Consider the following 25629-nt stretch of genomic DNA (forward strand, 5'->3'; position numbering starts at 1 on the left):
GTTGGGCGCGGGGATGGCTTTAGCAGGCAGCCATGTCTTCTGACACTCGTGGCTAATCGTCCGGACAAGTAACGAGGCGTGTCAGGCAAACGATCATCTCTGCTGATGCCAAGGGCAGCAGTTAACCTCCAGCTGGTGGGACGGGCTGGCGGTGCTAGGCCCGGGGGACGGGCTGGCGGTGCTAGGCCCGGGGGACGGGCTGGCGGTGCTAGGCCCGGGGGACGGGCTGGTGGTGCTCGGTCCGGGGGACGGGCTGGTGGTGCTCGGCCCGGGGGACGGGCTGGCGGTGCTAGGCTCGGGGGACGGGCTGGCGGTGCTCGGCTCGGGGGACGGGCTGGGGGACGGGCTGGCGGTGCTCGGCCCGGGGGACGGGCTGGTGGTGCTCGGCCCGGGGGACGGGCTGGCGGTGCTCGGCCCGGGGACGGGAAAGAACGATGTTTGACGAGATCTAGTCGTTCGACAGACGCTGGGTGAACCATCGAGCCGGTGAGAACGTTCGAGATGAATTTCATCTTTCAAATGAAATCTTTCAACTTGATTCGTCTGCCGGCGATGGCAATGTTGTTTGTAACACTCGAGATGGCTGCCTACAGCTTATGCCTCTCTACACTTCATGCTTGCCTACATCGTATGCTTGTCAAAAATCTCAGCTTGCCTACATCTTATAATTTCCTACTTCTTATACCTGCCTACATCCTATGATTGTCTACATCAGAGCCGGCGTTAGGGGTACGCGGGGCCTATGGCCAACCATCCGCGCGGGGCCTTATTTTTTTTTCATTGGCGTATAATTAAATAAAACCAGCACATGTTAGAAGACCTGTGGTAGGCTTACATCTACCAGCACAAGACCTGTGGTAGGCTTACATCTACCAGCACAAGACCTGTGGTAGGCTTACATCTACCAGCAGAAGACCTGTGGTAGGCTTACATCTACAACACAAGACCTGTGGTAGACTTACATCTACCAGCACATGTCAGAAGACCTGTGGTAGGCTTACATCTACCAGCACATGTCAGAAGACCTGTGGTAGGCTTACATCTACCAGCACATGTTAGAAGACCTGTGGTAGACTTACATCTACCAGCACATGTCAGAAGACCTGTGGTAGGCTTACATCTACTAGCAGAAGACCTGTGGTAGGCTTACATCTACCAGCACAAGACATGTGGTATGCTTACATCTACCAGCACATGTTAGAAGACCTGTGGTATGCTTACATCTACCAGCACATGTCAGAAGACCTGTGGTAGGCTTACATCTACCAGCACATGTTAGAAGACCTGTGGTAGGCTTACATCTACCAGCACAAGACCTGTGGTAGGCTTACATCTACCAGCACATGTTAGAAGACCTGTGGTAGGCTTACATCTACCAGCACATGTCAGAAGACCTGTGGTAGACTTACATCTACCAGCACGTTAGAAGACCTGTGGTAGACTTACATCTACCAGCACAAGACCTGTGGTAGGCTTACATCTACCAGCACAAGACCTGTGGTAGGCTTACATCTACCAGCACAAGACCTGTGGTAGGCTTACATCTACCAGCACAAGACCTGTGGTAGGCTTACATCTACCAGCACAAGACCTGTGGTGGTAGGCTTACATCTACCAGCAGAAGACCTGTGGTAGGCTTACATCTACCAGCAGAAGACCTGTGGTAGGCTTACATCTACCAGCAGAAGACCTGTGGTGGTAGGCTTACATCTACCAGCAGACGACCTGTGGTAGGCTTACATCTACCAGCACAAGACCTGTGGTAGGCTTACATCTACCAGCACATGTCAGAAGACCTGTGGTGGTAGGCTTACATCTACCAGCAGAAGACCTGTGGTAGGCTTACATCTACCAGCAGAAGACCTGTGGTAGGCTTACATCTACCAGCAGAAGACCTGTGGTGGTAGGCTTACATCTACCAGCAGAAGACCTGTGGTAGGCTTACATCTACCAGCACAAGACCTGTGGTAGGCTTACATCTACCAGCAGAAGACCTGTGGTGGTAGGCTTACATCTACCAGCACAAGACCTGTGGTAGGCTTACATCTACCAGCAGAAGACCTGTGGTGGTAGGCTTACATCTACCAGCAGAAGACCTGTGGTAGGCTTACATCTACCAGCACAAGACCTGTGGTAGGCTTACATCTACCAGCACATGTTAGAAGACCTGTGGTAGGCTTACATCTACCAGCACAAGACCTGTGGTAGGCTTACATCTACCAGCACAAGACCTGTGGTAGGCTTACATCTACCAGCAGAAGACCTGTGGTGGTAGGCTTACATCTACCAGCAGAAGACCTGTGGTAGGCTTACATCTACCAGCACAAGACCTGTGGTAGGCTTACATCTACCAGCACATGTTAGAAAACCTGTGGTAGGCTTACATCTACCAGCACAAGACCTGTGGTAGACTTACATCTACCAGCAGAAGACCTGTGGTAGGCTTACATCTACCAGCAGAAGACCTGTGGTAGGCTTACATCTACCAGCACAAGACCTGTGGTAGGCTTACATCTACCAGCACATGTTAGAAGACCTGTGGTAGGCTTACATCTACCAGCACATGTTAGAAGACCTGTGGTAGGCTTACATCTACCAGCACATGTCAGAAGACCTGTGGTAGGCTTACATCTACCAGCACATGTTAGAAGACCTGTGGTAGGCTTACATCTACCAGCACAAGACCTGTGGTAGGCTTACATCTACCAGCACATGTCAGAAGACCTGTGGTAGGCTTACATCTACCAGCACAAGACCTGTGGTAGGCTTACATCTACCAGCAGAAGACCTGTGGTAGGCTTACATCTACCAGCACATGTCAGAAGACCTGTGGTAGGCTTACATCTACCAGCACAAGACCTGTGGTAGGCTTACATCTACCAGCAGAAGACCTGTGGTAGGCTTACATCTACCAGCACAAGACCTGTGGTAGGCTTACATCTACCAGCACATGTCAGAAGACCTGTGGTAGGCTTACATCTACCAGCACGTTAGAAGACCTGTGGTAGGCTTACATCTACCAGCACAAGACCTGTGGTAGGCTTACATCTACCAGCACATGTTAGAAGACCTGTGGTAGGCTTACATCTACCAGCACATGTCAGAAGACCTGTGGTAGACTTACATCTACCAGCACGTTAGAAGACCTGTGGTAGACTTACATCTACCAGCACAAGACCTGTGGTAGGCTTACATCTACCAGCACAAGACCTGTGGTAGGCTTACATCTACCAGCACAAGACCTGTGGTAGGCTTACATCTACCAGCACAAGACCTGTGGTAGGCTTACATCTACCAGCACAAGACCTGTGGTGGTAGGCTTACATCTACCAGCAGAAGACCTGTGGTAGGCTTACATCTACCAGCAGAAGACCTGTGGTAGGCTTACATCTACCAGCAGAAGACCTGTGGTGGTAGGCTTACATCTACCAGCAGACGACCTGTGGTAGGCTTACATCTACCAGCACAAGACCTGTGGTAGGCTTACATCTACCAGCACATGTCAGAAGACCTGTGGTGGTAGGCTTACATCTACCAGCAGAAGACCTGTGGTAGGCTTACATCTACCAGCAGAAGACCTGTGGTAGGCTTACATCTACCAGCAGAAGACCTGTGGTGGTAGGCTTACATCTACCAGCAGAAGACCTGTGGTAGGCTTACATCTACCAGCACAAGACCTGTGGTAGGCTTACATCTACCAGCAGAAGACCTGTGGTGGTAGGCTTACATCTACCAGCACAAGACCTGTGGTAGGCTTACATCTACCAGCAGAAGACCTGTGGTGGTAGGCTTACATCTACCAGCAGAAGACCTGTGGTAGGCTTACATCTACCAGCACAAGACCTGTGGTAGGCTTACATCTACCAGCACATGTTAGAAGACCTGTGGTAGGCTTACATCTACCAGCACAAGACCTGTGGTAGGCTTACATCTACCAGCACAAGACCTGTGGTAGGCTTACATCTACCAGCAGAAGACCTGTGGTGGTAGGCTTACATCTACCAGCAGAAGACCTGTGGTAGGCTTACATCTACCAGCACAAGACCTGTGGTAGGCTTACATCTACCAGCACATGTTAGAAAACCTGTGGTAGGCTTACATCTACCAGCACAAGACCTGTGGTAGACTTACATCTACCAGCAGAAGACCTGTGGTAGGCTTACATCTACCAGCAGAAGACCTGTGGTAGGCTTACATCTACCAGCACAAGACCTGTGGTAGGCTTACATCTACCAGCACATGTTAGAAGACCTGTGGTAGGCTTACATCTACCAGCACATGTTAGAAGACCTGTGGTAGGCTTACATCTACCAGCACATGTCAGAAGACCTGTGGTAGGCTTACATCTACCAGCACATGTTAGAAGACCTGTGGTAGGCTTACATCTACCAGCACAAGACCTGTGGTAGGCTTACATCTACCAGCACATGTCAGAAGACCTGTGGTAGGCTTACATCTACCAGCACAAGACCTGTGGTAGGCTTACATCTACCAGCAGAAGACCTGTGGTAGGCTTACATCTACCAGCACATGTCAGAAGACCTGTGGTAGGCTTACATCTACCAGCACAAGACCTGTGGTAGGCTTACATCTACCAGCAGAAGACCTGTGGTAGGCTTACATCTACCAGCACAAGACCTGTGGTAGGCTTACATCTACCAGCACATGTCAGAAGACCTGTGGTAGGCTTACATCTACCAGCACGTTAGAAGACCTGTGGTAGGCTTACATCTACCAGCACATGTTAGAAGACCTGTGGTAGACTTACATCTACCAGCACAAGACCTGTGGTAGGCTTGCATCTACCAGCACAAGACCTGTGGTAGGCTTACATCTACCAGCACAAGACCTGTGGTAGACTTACATCTACCAGCACAAGACCTGTGGTAGGCTTACATCTACCAGCACAAGACCTGTGGTAGGCTTACATCTACCAGCACATGTTAGAAGACCTGTGGTAGACTTACATCTACCAGCACATGTTAGAAGACCTGTGGTAGGCTTACATCTACCAGCACATGTCAGAAGACCTGTGGTAGACTTACATCTACCAGCACAAGACCTGTGGTAGGCTTACATCTACCAGCACAAGACCTGTGGTAGGCTTACATCTACCAGCACAAGACCTGTGGTAGGCTTACATCTACCAGCACAAGACCTGTGGTACCTAGACTCACATCTTGGAGTCGGGCAGGAACGACTTCTGCAGAATCAATCAGGGTCTCGTTCTGGCAGCGCGCGGTGAGTACTTCAGCAGACGTTTCAATCAACGAGAATTTCATCCCCTGGGCTAGCTCCAAATTCCTGACAAAACGTGGACGATTCCCTGGCTTTTTAAGGTCAAAACCTGATTCCTGCGTGAGTTGGATTGTAAAAGTATTTTTAGATGTTGCCAATGTGTTTTATGGAGTGTGAGGTCACTCGATGTTTTTGTAGGAATTCTGTATGAACTTAATTTTGTGACACTGGCCAGCTGACATGTCATCTCTTGGCCAGATGGCATGTCAACCACTGGCCAGATGTCATGTCATCTATTGGCCAGATGGCATGTCATCTATTGGCCAGATGGCATGTCATCTATTGGCCAGATGGCATGTCATCTATTGGCCAGATGGCATGTCATCTATTGGCCAGATGGCATGTCATCTATTGGCCAGATGGCATGTCATCTATTAGCCAGATGGCATGTCATCTATTGGCCAGATGACATGTCATCTATTGGCCAGATGGCATGTCATCTATTGGCCAGATGACATGTTATCTATTGGCCAGATGGCATGTCATCTATTGGCCAGATGGCATGTCATCTATTGGCCAGATGGCATGTCATCTATTGGCCGTATGAGACATGACTTTAACTACCCCTCACATCAACTAGCCCACCCCTCACATCAACTAGCCCACCCCTTACATCAACTAGCCCACCCCTCACATCAACTAGCCCACCCCTCACATCAACTAGCCCACCCCTCACATGAACTAGCCCACCCCTCACATCAACTAGCCCACCCCTCACATCGACTAGCCCACCCCTCACTTCAACTAGCCCAACCCTCACATCAACTAGCCCACCCCTCACATCAACTAGCCCACCCCTCACATGAACTAGCCCACCCCTCACATGAACTAGCCCACCCCTCACATCAACTAGCCCACCCCTCACATCAACTAGCCCACCCCTCACATCAATTAGTCTGACCACTTAAAACATCCCGATGTACGGTAGCGGGTAGCGAGCGGGTCCACCCGATGTACGATAGCGGGTCCACCCGATGTACGGTAGCGGGTCCACCCGATGTACGGTAGCGGGTCCACCCGATGTACGGTAGCGGGTCCACCCGATGTACGGTAGCGGGTCCACCCGATGTACGTAGCGGGTCCACCCGGTGTACGGTAGCGGGTCCACCCGGTGTACGGTAGCGGGTCCACCCGATGTACGGTAGCGGGTCCACCCGATGTACGGTAGCGGGTCCACCCGGTGTACGGTAGCGGGTCCACCCGATGTACGGTAGCGGGTCCACCCGATGTACGGTAGCGGGTCCACCCGATGTACGGTAGCGGGTCTAGTACCTCTCCCTGTCGCCCCGCCCCTCCCCCAAGCAAGTGACAGCCGAGGTGTTGAGAGGTGTTCGTCAGATGGCGCGACACCTTCTGCCCGCCCCGACACCTCGTCAATAGCTACCGACTGATCCTTCTCGCCCCTCCGTGCCGCGCTCCTATCGTCTGCCACACGTTACCCCCTCGACACGTTCCATTGATTTGTGGCAGGGAACATGGCAGGGAACATGGCAGGGAACGGACGGATTAGAGCTGACAAAAATGTTCCCAGACCTGTCCGGCCGTTTTTACAGAGGGAATGACGTCATCAGTTTTGGCGGATCTCACGTACCCGAATGACAACCCAGCAACATGGATGTGGATTAATGTGGATATACAAGCCTTCATAAGGTAGGCGGCGGTGTTTAGATAATTAATGAAAACCCGCTAATTAGTGGAGTTGTGACCCACTAATTAGTAAAACTACGTCCCATTAATGAGTGCACTTGTTTGAGCTTCTTCATTCATAATTTTTTAAATTTAAAAATACACGTAAAACATCAGTACCATAAGCAGACATAGACAAAAGGCCGACACTGACAAAAGGCCGACACTGACGAAAGACCGACAAGTGTATGTCCCAGGTACCCATATGCCGTATATGGTCCCAGGTACCCGTATAGATATTGTACCAGGTACCCGTATAGATATGGTCCTAGGTACCCGTACAAATATGATCCTAGGTACCCGTATAGATATGGTCCCAGGTACCCGTATAGATATGGTCCCAGGTACCCGTATAAATATGGTTCCAGGTACCCGTATAGATATGGTCCCAGGTACCCGAATAGATATGTTCCCAGGTACCCGTATAGATATGGTCCCAGGTACCCGTATAGATATGGTCCCAGGTACCCGTATAGATATGGTCCCAGGTACCCGTTAATGGTCCCAGGTACCCGTATAGATATGGTCCCAGGTACCCGTATAGATATGGTCCCAGGTACCCGTATAGATATGGTCCCAGTTACCCGTATAGATATGGTCCCAGGTACCCGTATAGATATGGTCCCAGGTACCCGTATAGATATGGTCCCAGTTACCCGTATAGATATGGTCCCAGGTACCCGTATAGATATGGTCCCAGGTACCCGTATAGATATGGTCCCAGTTACCCGTATAGATATGGTCCCAGGTACCCGTTAATGGTCCCAGGTACCCGTATAGATATGGTCCCAGGTACCCGTTAATGCTCCCAGGTGAACGTGAAGACGTTCAATGTGTTCCAAATCCCGTGCGAATTCATTTTGTTTTTACTTTCTCGTAACTTAAGTATAGAGGAAGTATTGTAATCGTGCGAAAAAAATTGAAATCGAGATTTTCACAAATCTGGACGTTTTGCACCTCCCTGAGTATTTCTATGTGTGTATGCGTGTGTGTGTGTGCGTGCGTCTGTGTGTCGGTGTGTGTGTGTCTGTGTGGATGTATGTCTGTGAACACGATAATTTGAGTACGGTTACAGCTAGGTTGATGAAATTCCATAAATAAGTATTATATCAAATGTGTAGTTCTTTATCGAAATCGAGATTTGTGATTTTCACAAATCTCGATTTCGAGACACTGGTAAAAGTATATATCTTCAATATAAATACTATTTTGTTCGGGGGCAGGGGTGCGAATTTAGGCGGTAAAGTTAGTGTCTTTTTACTTTCTCGTATACAGAGCATAGTGGAAGTATTGTAATCGTGCACAAAAATCACATAAAATGTTGACATTTTTCATCATTTTCATCATTTACGGCAGTGGCGTAGCGAGGTCGGGTGTCACCCGGTGCGGCACTTAATGGTGTCACCGGTCAACGGAAATTACTCAAACTTTGACAGAATGCATTAAATTAGATCTTTTACTTATTTGTGAAATTTCATTTATCTATCTAAAATAGTACTCAAGTTGACCGGAAGTAGTAATTGTCACTATTTCCGATTTCTCAAAAAAACGCATGTGAATTTATAAAGTACTAATAATATTCCGCACTATTATACACATCTTTATTCGGCGTTCGCTTGGTGCGCAATTCTTTTTTCTATGAGATTTTATTCTATTTTAAAAAGTCTAAGTATTTAAAATGGATTAAAAATCATAACTTTATCCCGAGTTGCCATCCCCTGTTGTTTTATATAAGAATATTCGATAAAATTTAGGGGAGATCACTACCGGTTTATTTTAAATAGCATAGAATCTCGTAGAAAAAGAATTGCGCACCAAAATGACCTGCAAACAACGTGTTTATAATAGTGCGGAACATTAGTAATGGAAAAAGAAAAATATGAAATAACTCGGTCCGGTAGCAGTGTTCGGAATTTCGTTTGCAATTTCCCGACCTTGACAGACGATACACGGAGGAATGAAGTTAAAAATAAATTCATGTGGTTTTTTTAGAAATATGATATAGTCTAAAGCACCACTCCCTGTCACCAGAAATTACCCAGAATTGGACAGAAAACAGAGAATTGGATTTTTAACTTATGTGTGAACATTCGTCTATCTATCAGAAACAGTACTCAAGTTATAGGCTCTTGAAAAACCGAATGTAGAATAAGTTCCACTTCCGGTTACCGGAAATCGCTGAAAAGTTGATATAGAACTAGAAATTTGGTGTTATACTTTTATATGAAATTTCATCAACCCCTATCTGTAACGGTACACAAGTTATCATAATCAGAGACAGACACAGAGACACACATACACACACGGACAAAATGCAGATTTCTGACTTTGGGAGGTGTAAAACGTCGAGATTTGTGAAAATTTCGATTTCGATTTTTTGCACGATTACAATACTTCCTCAATACTTCGTATACGAGAAAGTAAAAATAGGCGTTGCAAATCGATGATAGCCAATCAAAATACAGCTAATTTAATCAGCACTTGAAATGTTTACTCTGATATTAATACAATCGACGCTGGTTTGTAGTTTTCAAATACTAATACATCAGCCAAAATGTCATTAGCAAATTCCATGCAAATAGAAATGTGTGACTTTATTTCTGTGACTGTTTTCTCTGACTTTTTTCGGTGACTTGCTTGTGATTTTTTCATGTCACTTTATTCCTATAATCTAGCAGTCATGATATGATGTCATATTCTGACGTAATGAGGCTGACTTGATTTGACGTCATGCGGCGGTCATGAGCTGATGTCATGAGGCTGACGTGATATGACGTCATGACTACCGTCTTAAGATTCTATTTGATAAGAAAAATGTGGATCATAAAGTACCTCAATCCACCCCCACCCCCACCCCCACCACAAACCACCACCACTATAAGCTTATAGCACATCCATGTGACCCGCCCATAAGACACCTGGCCTGCCCACTGCTTGCAAGTGCCAGGTGTTTGAGTGGTTGGGCCGGTACAGGTGTAGCCACACGTGGCTTCTCTTGCTAGATTCCTCACACAGGGCAGGGGGGGGGGGAGAGATTTAAGACCGTTCTTTTCAAATCGATTGATTTCAAGTTTAAACTAGTCTAGTGATGGAGGTATTTAGTCTTTAGTCTAGTGATGGAGGTATTTAGTCTAGTGATGGAGGTATTTAGTCTAGTGATGGAGGTATTTAGTCTAGTGATGGAGGTATTTAGTCTAGTGATGGAGGTATTTAGTCTAGTGATGGAGGTATTTAGTCTAGTGATGGAGGTATTTAGTCTTTAGTCTAGTGATGGAGGTATTTAGTCTAGTGATGGAGGTATTTAGTCTAGTGATGGAGGTATTTAGTCTAGTGATGGAGGTATTTAGTCTTTAGTCTAGTGATGGAGGTATTTAGTCTAGTGATGGAGGTATTTAGTCTAGTGATGGAGGTATTTAGTCTTTAGTCTAGTGATGGAGGTATTTAGTCTTTAGTCTAGTGATGGAGGTATTTAGTCTAGTGATGGAGGTATTTAGTCTAGTGATGGAGGTATTTAGTCTAGTGATGGTGGTATTTAGTCTTTAGTCTAGTGATGGAGGTATTTAGTCTTTAGTCTAGTGATGGAGGTATTTAGTATAGTGATGGAGGTATTTAGTCTAGTGATGGAGGTATTTAGTCTAGTGATGGAGGTATTTAGTCTAGTGATGGAGGTATTTAGTCTTTAGTCTAGTGATGGAGGTATTTAGTCTAGTGATGGAGGTATTTAGTCTAGTGATGGTGGTATTTAGTATTTAGTCTAGTGATGGTGGTATTTAGTCTAGTGATGGAGGTATTTAGTCTTTAGTCTAGTGATGGAGGTATTTAGTCTTTAGTCTAGTAATAGAGGTATTTAGTCTAGTGATGGTGGTATTAAGCATTTAGTCTAGTGATGGAGGTATTTAGTCTAGTGATGGTGGTATTTAGTATTTAGTCTAGTGATGGTGGTATTTAGTCTAGTGATGGAGGTATTTAGTCTTTAGTCTAGTGATGGAGGTATTTAGTCTTTAGTCTAGTAATGGAGGTATTTAGTCTAGTGATGGAGGTATTTAGTCTAGTGATGGAGGTATTTAGTCTTTAGTCTAGTGATGGAGGTATTTAGTCTTTAGTCTAGTAATGGAGGTATTTAGTCTAGTGATGGAGGTATTTAGTCTTTAGTCTAGTGATGGAGGTATTTAGTCTTTAGTCTAGTGATGGAGGTATTTAGTCTTTAGTCTAGTGATGGAGGTATTAAGTCTAGTGATGGAGGTATTTAGTCTAGTGATGGAGGTATTTAGTCTTTAGTCTAGTGATGGAGGTATTTAGTCTTTAGTCTAGTAATAGAGGTATTTAGTCTAGTGATGGTGGTATTAAGCATTTAGTCTAGTGATGGAGGTATTTAGTCTAGTGATGGTGGTATTTAGTATTTAGTCTAGTGATGGTGGTATTTAGTCTAGTGATGGAGGTATTTAGTCTTTAGTCTAGTGATGGAGGTATTTAGTCTTTAGTCTAGTGATGGAGATATTTAGTCTAGTGATGGAGGTATTTAGTCTAGTGATGGAGGTATTTAGTCAAGTGATGGAGGTATTAAGTCTAGTGATGGAGGTATTAAGTCTTTAGTCTAGTAATGGAGGTATTAAGTCTTTAGTCTAGTGATGGAGGTATTTAGTCTAGTGATGGAGGTATTTAGTCTTTAGTCTAGTGATGGAGATATTTAGTCTAGTGATGGAGGTATTTAGTCTAGTGATGGAGGTATTTAGTCAAGTGATGGAGGTATTAAGTCTAGTGATGGAGGTATTTAGTCTTTAGTCTAGTGATGGAGGTATTAAGTCTTTAGTCTAGTAATGGAGGTATTTAGTCTAGTGATGGAGGTATTTAGTCAAGTGATGGAGGTATTTAGTCTAGTGATGGAGGTATTTAGTATTTAGTCTAGTGATGGAGGTATTAAGTCTTTAGTCTAGTAATGGAGGTATTTAGTCTAGTAATGGAGGTATTTAGTCTAGTGATGGTGGTATTTAGTATTTAGTCTAGTGATGGTGGTATTTAGTCTAGTGATGGAGGTATTTAGTCTTTAGTCTAGTGATGGAGGTATTTAGTCTTTAGTCTAGTGATGGAGGTATTTAGTATTTAGTCTAGTGATGGAGGTATTTAGTCTAGTGATGGAGGTATTTAGTCTAGTGATGGTGGTATTTAGTATTTAGTCTAGTGATGGAGGTATTAAGACTTTAGTCTAGTAATGGAGGTATTTAGTCTAGTGATGGAGGTATTTAGTCTAGTGATGGAGGTATTTAATCTTTAGTCTAGTGATGGAGGTATTTAGTCTTTAGTCTAGTAATAGAGGTATTTAGTCTAGTGATGGTGGTATTAAGCATTTAGTCTAGTGATGGAGGTATTTAGTCTAGTGATGGAGGTATTTAGTCTTTAGTCTAGTGATGGAGGTATTTAGTCTTTAGTCTAGTAATGGAGGTATTTAGTCTAGTGATGGAGGTATTTAGTCTAGTGATGGAGGTATTTAGTCTAGTGATGGTGGTATTTAGTATTTAGTCTAGTGATGGAGGTATTAAGACTTTAGTCTAGTAATGGAGGTATTTAGTCTAGTGATGGAGGTATTTAGTCTAGTGATGGAGGTATTTAATCTTTAGTCTAGTGATGGAGGTATTTAGTCTTTAGTCTAGTAATAGAGGTATTTAGTCTAGTGATGGTGGTATTAAGCATTTAGTCTAGTGATGGAGGTATTTAGTCTAGTGATGGAGGTATTTAGTCTTTAGTCTAGTGATGGAGGTATTTAGTCTTTAGTCTAGTAATGGAGGTATTTAGTCTAGTGATGGAGGTATTTAGTCTTTAGTCTAGTGATGGAGGTATTTAGTCTTTAGTCTAGTAATGGAGGTATTTAGTCTAGTGATGGAGGTATTTAGTCTTTAGTCTAGTGATGGAGGTATTTAGTGTTTAGTCTAGTAATGGAGGTATTTAGTCTAGTGATGGAGGTATTTAGTCTTTAGTCTAGTGATGGAGGTATTTAGTCTTTAGTCTAGTGATGGAGGTATTTAGTCTTTAGTCTAGTAATGGAGGTATTTAGTCTAGTGATGGAGGTATTTAGTCTTTAGTCTAGTGATGGAGGTATTTAGTCTTTAGTCTAGTAATGGAGGTATTTAGTCTAGTGATGGAGGTATTTAGTCTTTAGTCTAGTGATGGAGGTATTTAGTGTTTAGTCTAGTAATGGAGGTATTTAGTCTAGTGATGGAGGTATTTAGTCTTTAGTCTAGTGATGGAGGTATTTAGTCTTTAGTCTAGTGATGGAGGTATTTAGTCTAGTGATGGAGGTATTAAGTCTAGTGATGGTGGTATTTAGTCTTTAGTCTAGTGATGGAGATATTTAGTCTTTAGTCTAGTGATGGAGGTATTTAGTCTAGTGATGGAGGTATTTAGTCTAGTGATGGAGGTATTTAGTCTAGTGATGGAGGTATTTAGTCTTTAGTCTAGTGATGGAGGTATTTAGTCTTTAGTCTAGTGATGGAGGTATTTAGTCTAGTGATGGAGGTATTTAGTCTAGTGATGGAGGTATTTAGTCAAGTGATGGAGGTATTTAGTCTAGTGATGGTGGTATTTAGTATTTAGTCTAGTGATGGAGGTATTAAGTCTTTAGTCTAGTAATGGAGGTATTTAGTCTAGTGATGGAGGTATTTAGTCTAGTGATGGTGGTATTTAGTATTTAGTCTAGTGATGGTGGTATTTAGTCTAGTGATGGAGGTATTTAGTCTTTAGTCTAGTAATAGAGGTATTTAGTCTAGTGATGGTGGTATTAAGCATTTAGTCTAGTGATGGAGGTATTTAGTCTAGTGATAGAGGTATTTAGTCTTTAGTCTAGTGATGGAGGTATTTAGTCTTTAGTCTAGTGATGGAGGTATTTAGTCTAGTGATGGAGGTATTTAGTCTTTAGTCTAGTGATGGTGGTATTTAGTCTAGTGATGGAGGTATTTAGTCTTTAGTCTAGTGATGGAGGTATTTAGTCTTTATTCTAGTGATGGAGGTATTTAGTCTAGTGATGGAGGTATTTAGTCTAGTGATGGAGGTATTTAGTCTTTAGTCTAGTGATGGAGGTATATAGTCTAGTGATGGAGGTATTTAGTCTTTAGTCTAGTGATGGAGGTATTTAGTCTTTAGTCTAGTGATGGAGGTATTTAGTCTAGTGATGGAGGTATTTAGTCTTTAGTCTAGTGATGGAGGTATTTAGTCTTTAGTCTAGTGATGGAGGTATTTAGTCTTTATTCTAGTGATGGTGGTGTTTAGTCTAGTGATGGAGGTATTTAGTCTTTAGTCTAGTGATGGAGGTATTTAGTCTTTAGTCTAGTGATGGAGGTATTTAGTCTTTAGTCTAGTGATGGAGGTATTTAGTCTTTAGTCTAGTGATGGTGGTATTTAGTCTAGTGATGGAGGTATGTAGTCTTTAGTCTAGTGATGGAGGTATTTAGTCTAGTGATGGAGGTATTTAGTCTAGTAATGGAGGTATTTAGTCTTTAGTCTAGTGATGGAGGTATTTAGTCTAGAGATGGAGGTATTTAGTCTAGTAATGGAGGTATTTAGTCTTTAGTCTAGTGATGGAGGTATTTAGTCTTTAGTCTAGTGATGGAGGTATTTAGTCTAGTGATGGAGGTATTTAGTCTTTAGTCTAGTGATGGAGGTATTTAGTCTTTAGTCTAGTGATGGAGGTATTTAGTCTAGTGATGGAGGTATTTAGTCTTTAGTCTAGTGATAGAGATATTTAGTCTAGTGATTGATGTATTTAGTCTTAAGTCTAGTGATATAGGTATTTAGTCTAGGTAACAGGAATGGTAGGTCGTTAAATTTAACAGGAATGTGTTACCCACCCCACTCCCTACCTTCTGACCCAACTCCCCCCCCCACACACACACACACACACACATACACACACTATACACACTATACCGCTTGCGTTCTTGAATGAAAGAATGTGGATGAAAAAGAAATTCTGAAGAAAAAAACTTTTCTCTGCGAATGTTTTCAGAACGTCAAGCCGTTGAAAGGGGCAAGAAGCAATCATCAATATCGCCAGCCTTTTCAGTCGACCAGGGGAGCTCACTGCCAATATTATTTTATGCTCGGGTTAGGCCACGCTACGACGCGCTTTCATTTTCTTCATATTTTTATTGCTGGTAGCTCAGGCAAGCTGTGTTAGGTATAATCTTGTTGGCCAAGTAGGCGTGTAGGCCAGCAGGGCGTGTAGGCCAGCAGGGCGTGTAGGCCATCTAGGCGTGTAGGCTAGCAGGGCGTGTAGGCCATCTAGGCGTGTAGGCCAGCAGGGCGTGTAGGCCAGCTAGTGTAGGGCAGCAGGGCGTGTAGGCTGTGTAGGCCATCTATGCGTGTAGGCCATCTATGCGTGTAGGCCAGCTAGCCGTGTAGGCCAGCTAGTGTAGGCCATCTAGGCGTGTAGGCCATCTAGGCGTGTTGGCCATCTAGGCGTGTAGGCCAGCTAGTGTAGGCCATCTAGGCGTGTAGGCCAGCTAGTGTAGGCCAGCTAGGCGTGTAGGCCAGCTAGTGTAGGCCAGCTAGTGTAGGCAAGCTAGTGTAGGCCATCTAGGCGTGTAGGCCAGCAGGGCGTGTAGGCCAAGTAGGCGTGTAGGCCATCTATGCGTGTTGGCCAACTAGCCGTGTAGGCCATCTAGGCGTGTAGGCCAGTAGGGCGTGTAGGCCAGCTAGTGTAGGGCAGCAGGGCGTGTAGGCTGTGTAGGCCATCTATGCGTGTAGGCCATCTATGCGTGTAGGCCAGCTGGCCGTGTGGGCCAGCTAGTGTAGGCCATCTAGGCGTGTAGGCCATCTAGGCGTGTAGGCCAGCAGGGCGTGTAGGCCAGCTAGTGTAGGGCAGCAGGGCGTGTAGGCTGTGTAGGCCATCTATGCGTGTAGGCCATCTATGCGTGTAGGCCAGCTAGCCGTGTAGGCCAGCTAGTGTAGGCCATCTAGGCGTGTAGGCCATCTAGGCGTGTTGGCCATCTAGGCGTGTAGGCCAGCTAGTGTAGGCCATCTAGGCGTGTAGGCCAGCTAGTGTAGGCCAGCTAGGCGTGTAGGCCAGCTAGTGTAGGCCAGCTAGTGTAGGCAAGCTAGTGTAGGCCATCTAGGCGTGTAGGCCAGCAGGGCATGTAGGCCAAGTAGGCGTGTAGGCCATCTATGCGTGTTGGCCAACTAGCCGTGTAGGCCATCTAGGCGTGTAGGCCAGCAGGGCGTGTAGGCCAGCTAGTGTAGGGCAGCAGGGCGTGTAGGCTGTGTAGGCCATCTATGCGTGTAGGCCATCTATGCGTGTAGGCCAGCTAGCCGTGTAGGCCAGCTAGTGTAGGCCATCTAGGCGTGTAGGCCATCTAGGCGTGTTGGCCATCTAGGCGTGTAGGCCAGCTAGTGTAGGCCATCTAGGCGTGTAGGCCAGCTAGTGTAGGCCAGCTAGTGTAGGCCAGCTAGTGTAGGCCATCTAGGCGTGTAGGCCATCTAGGCGTGTTGGCCATCTAGGCGTGTAGGCCAGCTAGTGTAGGCCAGCTAGGCGTGTAGGCCAGCTAGTGTAGGCCATCTAGGCGTGTAGGCCAGCTAGTGTAGGCCATCTAGGCGTGTAGGCCATCTAGTGTAGGCCATCTAGGCGTGTAGGCCAGCTAGTGTAGGCCATCTAGGCGTGTAGGCCAGCTAGTGTAGGCCAGCCAGTGTAGGCCATCTAGTGTAGGCCATCTAGGCGTGTAGGCCATCTAGTGTAGGCCAGGTAGGCGTGTAGGCCATCTAGGCGTGTCTGCCAGCTAGTGTAGGCCATCTAGGCGTGTAGGCCATCTAGTGTAGGCCAGCTAGTGTAGGCCAGCTAGTGTAGGCCAGCTAGTGTAGGCCAGCTAGTGTAGGCCATCTAGGCGTGTAGGCCATCTATGCGTGTAGGCCATCTAGGCGTGTAGGCCAGCTAGTGTAGGCCATCTAGTGTAGGCCATCTAGGCGTGTAGGCCAGCTAGTGTAGGCCATCTAGGCGTGTAGGCCATCTAGGCGTGTTGGCCATCTAGGCGTGTAGGCCAGCTAGTGTAGGCCAGCTAGTGTAGGCCATCTAGGCGTGTTGGCCATCTAGGCGTGTAGGCCAGCTAGTGTAGGCCAGCTAGTGTAGGCCATCTAGGCGTGTAGGCCATCTAGTGTAGGCCATCTAGGCGTGTAGGCCAGCTATTGTAGGCCAGCCAGTGTAGGCCATCTAGGCGTGTAGGCCATCTAGGCGTGTAGGCCATCTAGGCGTGTAGGCCATCTAGGCGTGTAGGCCAGCTAGTGTAGGCCATCTAGGCGTGTAGGCCATCTAGGCGTGTAGGCCAGCTAGTGTAGGCCAGCTAGTGTAGGCCAGCTAGGCGTGTAGGCCAGCTAGTGTAGGCCATCTAGGCGTGTAGGCCATCTAGGCGTGTAGGCCAGCTAGTGTAGGCCAGCTAGGCGTGTAGGCCATCTAGGCGTGTAGGCCAGCTAGTGTAGGCCATCTAGGCGTGTAGGCCAGCTAGTGTAGGCCATCTAGGCGTGTAGGCCAGCAGGGCGTGTAGGCCAGGTAGGCGTGTAGGCCAGCTAGTGTAGGCCATCTAGGCGTGTAGGCCAGCTAGTGTAGGCCATCTAGGCGTGTAGGCCAGGTAGGCGTGTAGGCCATCTAGGCGTGTAGGCCAGGTAGGCGTGTAGGCCAGCTAGTGTAGGCCATCTAGGCGTGTAGGCCAGCTAGTGTAGGCCATCTAGGCGTGTAGGCCAGCTAGTGTAGGCCATCTAGGCGTGTAGGCCAGCTAGTGTAGGCCATCTAGGCGTGTAGGCCAGCTAGTGTAGGCCATCTAGGCGTGTAGGCCAGCTAGTGTAGGCCATCTAGGCGTGTAGGCCAGCTAGTGTAGGCCATCTAGGCGTGTAGGCCAGCTAGTGTAGGCCAGCTAGTGTAGGCCAGCTAGTGTAGGCCATCTAGGCGTGTAGGCCAGCTAGTGTAGGCCAGCTAGTGTAGGCGTGTTGGCCATCTAGTGTAGGCGTGTTGGCCATCTAGTGTAGGCGTGTAGGCCATCTAGGCGTGTAGGCCATCTAGTGTAGGCGTGTTGGCCATCTAGTGTAGGCGTGTAGGCCATCTAGGCGTGTAGGCCATCTAGTGTAGGCGTGAAGGCCAGGTAGGCGTGTAGGCCATCTATGCGTTTTGGCTAGCTAGGCGTGTAGGCCAGCAATGAAATCACCAGCTACCCACCGTGTTAGCACTTATCCAAGTCAGTCACCACCTGTACACTAAAAATATTTCTTCAAGTTCTCCTCTACATACCCTCCTCCCCCTTCCCCAACAGCCACTTGTACCAGGGCAATCAATCGGAGACTTATTGTTGGTGTCATGCCCGGCCTGCTTCCAACTGTCACACGCTGATAAGCAATGTCGTCGTGTTCCCCCCCCCCCGCCTTCCCACCACCACCACCAACCCTCTCAAGACTTCTCCAAGTGTGAAAGATTCCCCCCCCCCTACCCTCACCCAATCAAACATAGCTGGTCCGGTCTCTCTGTATTGTACCTGTGATCTACGTCACCAGCACCTGTGATCTACGTCACCACTAGACAGCCTCTGCTGTGTCACTTGCCCTACTGTCCACACATTCACTTGATGCCCTACTGCCCACACATTCACTTGATGCCCTACTGCCCACACATTCACTTGATGCCCTACTGCCCACACATTCACTTGATGCCCACACATTCACTTGATGCCCTACTGCCCACACATTCACTTGATGCCCTACTGCTCATGCAGCTAATCACATGGGGCCTACAGCGGTACCCGAGATACGAGTTTTATTCGTTCAGTAACATTGCTCGTATGTCCAATAATGGCTCGTATCTCAAAACAGTTTGCTTCATTGAAATTAACTAAAATCTTGTTGGTCGTTCTATCCCCCAAAACCCAACCCCATTTGTTTTTGTTTGTTAATTTTAAAATATATATATTTTAAATGCCTCCTAACATCGTTTAATAAAAGATAATATAGGATAAAAGAAATAAATAAACTGGTTTTATAAAGTTAGTTACTTTGAAAATCGACCGACTAGAGCCCAAGGAAAGTGCTGGTGGAGGTGTAGGGTGGAGGTGTAGTAGGGTGGAGGTGTAGGGTGGAGGTGTAGTAGGGTGGAGGTGTAGGGTGGAGGTGTAGGGTGGAGGTGTAGTAGGGTGGAGGTGTAGGATATTTATATATATATATATATATATATATATATATATATATATATATATATATATATATATATATATATATATATATATATATATATATCTGTGTGTGTGTGTATACGCATTTGTGACTACAGGACATTACCCCTCCCCCCCCGTTAATATCCCCCCGCCGATTACCCCCACCTGGACATCCCCCTACCCCGTATTTAACCCCCGGAGCAATTACCACCTGTCATTCCCCCCCCCCCCCCCCTCATTTTGGGGAATTACCCCCCCCCCCCCCCGGTCAAGTTACAATCCTAATTCTAACTCAAATTGTATACTTATATATTACCTTAATCCTAACCTTAAGAAAAAGACCAAAACCTAAGCATTCAGCTCAGCCTAAAACTTAACACAAAACCAAAACCAATGCCTAACCCTAACCCTAACCCTAGCCCTAACCCTAACCCTGACCATAACCCAAACCCTAATCCTAACCCTAAATCTAGACCTAACCACAACCCTAACCCAAACCCTAGCCCTAGCCCTAAATCTAACCTTAAATCTAACCCTAACCCTAACCCTGTCCGGGGGGTAATGTCCTATTGGGCGGAGGGGGTAATTGACGGGGGTAATTACTCCGGGGGTAATGTCGGGGTGGGGGAATGTCAAGGGGGTAATTGACGGGCAGAGTTTCTTCCAGGCATCTCTTCGGGGGGGGCGAAGCCCCCCCGAAAATTTTTTACCGCCCCCCCGAACGAAATGAAATTTGTATCATTTATATAGAAAATATATACTTTTAACAGTGTCCGCCCCCCCGAAGAAAGTTTACCGCCCCCCCGAAGATTTCAAGTGCCCCCCCGGAGAAAAAAGTCTGGAAGAAACACTGTTGACGGGGGGGGGGGGGGGGTAATGCCCTGTTCCCCGCATGTGTGTATGTATTTTAATATAAATTTTGTTATGTATTTAAATTTTTTTTAAAGCCACGCATTTTGGGCTGAACATCATCCTCTTTTTTTACTTTCTCGTATACAGAGTATAGAAGAACTATTGTAATCGTGCGCTTTTTTCTGTTTGCGCTTTTTTCTGTGTGCGTTTTTTCTGGTCATTTCACGGAACCTAATCTTCACCGATTTGTTAATTTCACTTAAGCTTCGTCACTTAATTTTCTCTCTGATGCCCAATCTTTTTCAGGGCATTTTTTTTTCGGTAAACGGAAAAAAAGTCACAGGAAAAAAAAACACAGAAAAAAAGTCACAGTTTTTGCTAGGAAAAAAAGTCACAGAAAAAAAGTCACAGTGGAAATATTTTATCGGAAAAAAAGTCACAGAAATAAAGTCACAGAAAAAAGTCACAAAAATCTTTTTAGAAATCTTTTTATTAATTTGTTAAGAATTGTAAAATTGTGTATGTTTATTGTTGTGGGTTGTATTTTTTGATAGCATAAATTATTTATAGACGTTAAAAGCATTATGATTTATAGCAATTATAACAATTGTTAGTAAAAATACTCTAAGATAATTTACACAACAATCTCAACTTTTGTTACGTATTTAGTTAAATACGTGGTAGAAAAGTTAATTATAAAAGAAATTTAGGCAAATTTTGCCGTAGACTATTCTCTGGCCGACCTCTCCTCAGTAGGCATTGTCCGAACATATTTTGTGTTGTTGACGTTATGCGTCAATGACAGCCTTTGAACCTTGTCGGCTTTCTGTTTTGATCCTAAGTTTTGTTATGTAATGAGCGTGATAAATGTGGGCAGTAAAGGTGGTTGAACTAAACATAACTATTGTTGCGATGAGTTGAGGGCAGCAAGTCAGATGAACTTACCATTTCACGGTAATTTAATGTTGATATTTTAAAAAAAACGATAAAAAACGTGGACTTTGGAGAATTCTATTAAATGCTACTAATCTTAAGTTTAACATAATTACAATCTACATATTTCATAATAAATATTTTTAGATGAATTATAAAAATTCCTATGCGTATACAGCCTACACACATCATATTACATTTAATTAATCCTAAGTTAATTTGCACTCTCTAAATATTTAATACATAAAATTATTAACAAATATCATGCAAATATATATTTGTGACTTTTTTTCCTGTGACTTTTTTTCCTGTGACTTTTTTTCCTGTGACTTTTTTTCTGTGTTTTTTCTTCCTGTGTTTTTTTTTCCTGTGACTTTTTATCCTACAATCTTTTTTTCCACCCTCTATTAAACAGACGAATCCTGTTACTCGTATCTCAAATTTTAGCTCGCTTCACAGCTCGCATCTCCAAAATCTCGTGTGTCGGGGCACTCGTATGTCGGGACACTCGTATGGGTGGGCACTCGTATGTCGGGGCACTCGTATATCGAGGTACTCGTATCAGAGGCGTAGCTAGGGGGGGCGGGAGGGCGGCCGCCCCGAGCTAAGGGGGGGGGGGGGGGGCGCCAAAAGTGATAGAAAAATATTTTAAGCTGCAGTTTTGAATTATAAACAAAGTTAAGAAATTTAACGGCTGAGCCTTTGCATACGGATTTAACTGTTTTCTACCTTAAATATGTAACTGGAAAATATGGCTGGTAAGTAGGTCATCAACCAGCTCAATGGCTCATGCTGTTTTTATTGAGCTGTAGAACTGGTTTGTGACCTACTTACCAGCCCTATACCTTAAGAAACAGTGACCGGAAAAAACGCTTTCCAGCTTTCCTAGATGGGGGGGGGGCTTTTTTGAAGAATAAAACCGGAAAATGTCCACTAGATTAGTGAGTAGATAACCGTTATCACTTAGAAAAGAAACCCATTGAACTAAAGCGTATTTTACGATTGTGTAAAATAAAAAAGAGTTAGTGACGTTTAAAATCTGCTCTAACAACTTTGTCCAAGATGTTTGGGAGGGGGGGGGGGCGCTTTTTCACACAAAAAAACAGCAGGATTTGTACTGGATCGGTGAGTAGATAGCTCTTTTAACGCTTAGAAAAGAAACCAATTGTATTTAACGCTTAATGTACGATTTCACTACCCAGTTTTGCTAAGAAATGACGCGGCTAGTTCTTTGTACGATTCTTACGATTCTCTCAACTTCAACGTTAGATATCAGATACTTTTACTTGATTGCATTACATCTTACCTGGATCACTGCATTAAAGAGAAATAAATATCACGGGTTCTTGTAACGCTATCAGATGAGTAAAATAGCAGACTGTCGGGGCGGGTGGTGGAAAGCGACTCTCTTTTGCCAAAATTTTAAGAGAGAAGAAAATTAGTATATTATACTAAATAGATCATTTTTTATTGCTTTTTTCATAACACTTGGTTCAACTAAACTGATAATTTAAAATTGTAATATATTATTATCGAAATTGTTCTAAAGACACGACCAAAAGTAGACCAAATAAGCTTGCACCTTCTACAAAGTACACTCTAAAGCAGTGGTTCTTAAATTTTTGGAGGTACCGAACCCCACCAGTTTCATATGCGCAATCACCGAACCCTTCTTAATAGTTGTATCGTCCACACTAACAAAATCCGATCGTGAATCATATGAGTCGGGTGTGTGTCTTGACCTCCACGGAAGCCCTGAGACTGAATTATCGAAACTCTCGGGTTTGATGGAACCCACTGTTCTAGGCTCTTTTGATTTTCTTTTTATTCGTTTCGGCTTCATAAGGAACATAGGCGTAGGCAACTGTTTGTCAACTCAATTGATTTGTATGAACGTGTTTGTCTTTCTCTTATTGTGTCCTAACCACCACCTTTTCTCTCTCCACTGCCTGTGACCTAGCTGCGAGCCACACGTTATGAGAGACAGCATATTTAGCTATAGATACTCATTTCATTTTTTTCACAATGCATTTAAATTCCATATTGACTTAGATTGACTTAGAATATTAATACGCTTTTTATCGCTGCTGATTCTATCAAGAACGTCGTGGGTGGTGCCACTATCATTAAACCGGTTATTACTGCTTCTTCAATTAGTTCTGCGTTTGTTGTTGACTGTGTGCTAGAAGGCAGCGAACATCTGATAAATCCAAGACTTCGAGCTGTTGGATTCCGATTTGTTTCCTCTAGCTTGTTTTATTATACAATCAACCAGTCAAAGAAATACCCATATCGTATTCCAATGTGTACAATAATTTGCTAATGTATGTCAATTGTATAACCTTAATCTAACAAACTTATAATCCAACTATGTACTATATCATAACAGAGACTGTTCCAGAGATAAAACATAAAAAGACTGTCCTAAACGAATTAGCACCTGCTACAAACTTCCCTCTAAACTCAGATGAGGTTTATTTGTTTCTGACATTACTAATCATTTTTAAGGGGAATTTAATTGGCGTCAAGTAAAGTTTTAGGGAACGACAATCCTACATCATAATTATTAAATTTGTGTTACACACACACACACACACACACACACACACACATATATATATATATATATATATATATATATATATATATATATATATATATATATATATATATATATATATATATATATATATATATATATATATATATATATATATATATATATATATATATATATATATATATATATATATATATATACAGGGATATGGGCGCGAAACTGAAAGTTCGCCCTGGGGCCGGGAGAGGTCGCTACTCCTCTGGTATCAAGCAAGAGTATAAAAAGCTTTATACGCCGTCATAGTAATGTATTTGATGGGGAAAAAACTTTAACTGAACATTGCACACACACACACACAACATATTCTGTATCGTCTATAAAAATTAAAGCCGGCAGTAACCATTAAAAGGTAAACGTAGGCCTAAAGGACGCCAATAATACTAAAACCTAACTTAAAGTCTTAAGAAGTGCATAAATAATGATACAACTAAAATGAAACCTAAATTTTATCCGAAATGTGACATTTTTTACCCAGGCCTATGACGTAACCCATATCCCACCCGGTCATATTTACCCAGCTTAATTAACTACTGTCAATTACCACCCTGCCTAATAAACCAATTACATAATACAATATCCCTATCATTTCCCATATCCATCTCCCTATCGCTTTCTGTATACGAGAAAGTAAAAAAAAAATCAAGTTCTAACATAAATAGACAGCACACCACACCACTACTTATAATATGACAATGCGATGCAAGTAAAATCACGGCATGTGTTGTTTACTTTTATGGTTCTAAAATCTATAGTGATGACGGACGAGCGGACGGACGTACTGACACAGTGTTTCTTCCAGACTTTTTTCTCCGGGGGGGGGGGGGGGGGACTTGACATTTTCGGGGGGGGGGGGGGGGGCGGTAGACTTTCTTTCGGGGGAAGGGGCGGACACTGTTAAAATTATGTATTTTCTATATAAATTATATAAATTTCATTTCGTTCGGGGGGGGGGGGGGCGGTAAAAAAATTTCGGGGGGGGGGGGGGCTTGGCCACCCGAAGAGATGACTGGAAGAAACTCTGCTAACACAATACATGACCCTTTATATCAGGGGTCTCCAAACTACGGCCCGCGGGCCGGATGCGGCCCGCGAGGTCCTCTCATCTGGCCCGCGGAGATCTTTTTGTCCACGGAAAAAAACGTTTGTTGGTGATGGCTGAGGAACTTCGCCAAGGAAAATCAAAGACATGTCTGGAACTAACTGGCCCCCGAAATGAAAATTGATAGTTCATGCGGCCCTCGGACTGAAAAGTTTAGAGACCCCTGCTTTATATTATAGATAGAGATGTAGTGTAGCTGGCGCCAGGACATTTTTTTCATAAAGACGAGACCTAAATATTAAAAGGGACAAAACTTCAACGGACAATTTCAGTTTCCTTTCCCGGCGTAGCTTCCCTTGTTGGCAAAGTGTAATAAATCTAGGCTAGGTGAACTTTTCGTGGTGTTGTTTGACTAGGTAGGAGTAGGCCAACATCTGATCATTTCTACCAGCAGTCGCGGATGATGTGTCTGTTTCTGCGGGAAAATATTAACATTAATTCTTGTTAGCATTGTTTTGAACGAATGCAGTAAAATAACTTGAGCATTCGACCCCGTCTGCGATGTTACAACACCCTCGCCTCTGTCCGCTGGGAGAGATGTCCGTATGTCTGGCTGGGAGAGATGTCCGTATGTCTGGCTGGCTGGGAGAGATGTCCGTATGTCTGGCTGGGAGAGATGTCCGTATGTCTGGCTGGCTGGGAGAGATGTCCGTATGGCTGGCTGGGAGAGATGTCCGTATGTCTGGCTGGGAGAGATGTCCGTATGTCTGGCTGGGAGAGATGTCCGTATGTCTGGCTGGGAGAGATGTCCGTATGTCTGGCTGGGAGAGATGTCCGTATGTCTGGCTGGGAGAGATGTCCTTATGTCTGGCTGGGAGAGATGTCCGTATGGCTGGCTGGGAGAGATGTCCGTATGTCTGGCTGGGAGAGATGTCCGTATGTCTGGCTGGCTGGGAGAGATGTCCGTATGTCTGGCTGGGAGAGATGTCCGTATGTCTGGCTGGCTGGGAGAGATGTCCGTATGTCTGGCT

General features: G+C 44.7%; 1 protein-coding gene across 1 annotated transcript in view; it reads left to right on the forward strand.

The window, feature by feature from the left end:
* Window positions 1-6732: 6732 nt before the first annotated feature.
* Window positions 6733-25629, forward strand: part of LOC131956865 (repulsive guidance molecule A) — a 46649-nt gene continuing 27752 nt past the window's right edge. Inside the window, exon 1 of the mRNA XM_059321481.1 lies at window positions 6733-6948. Coding sequence (XP_059177464.1) covers window positions 6857-6948 — 92 coding nt within the window. The 5' untranslated portion in view covers window positions 6733-6856. The remainder of the gene's footprint in view (window positions 6949-25629) is intronic.

This window comes from Physella acuta, unplaced genomic scaffold (assembly GCF_028476545.2).
Source record: "Physella acuta isolate Inbredline_101_S28 unplaced genomic scaffold, ASM2847654v3 ptg000079l, whole genome shotgun sequence".
Taxonomy (NCBI): domain Eukaryota; kingdom Metazoa; phylum Mollusca; class Gastropoda; family Physidae; genus Physella; species Physella acuta.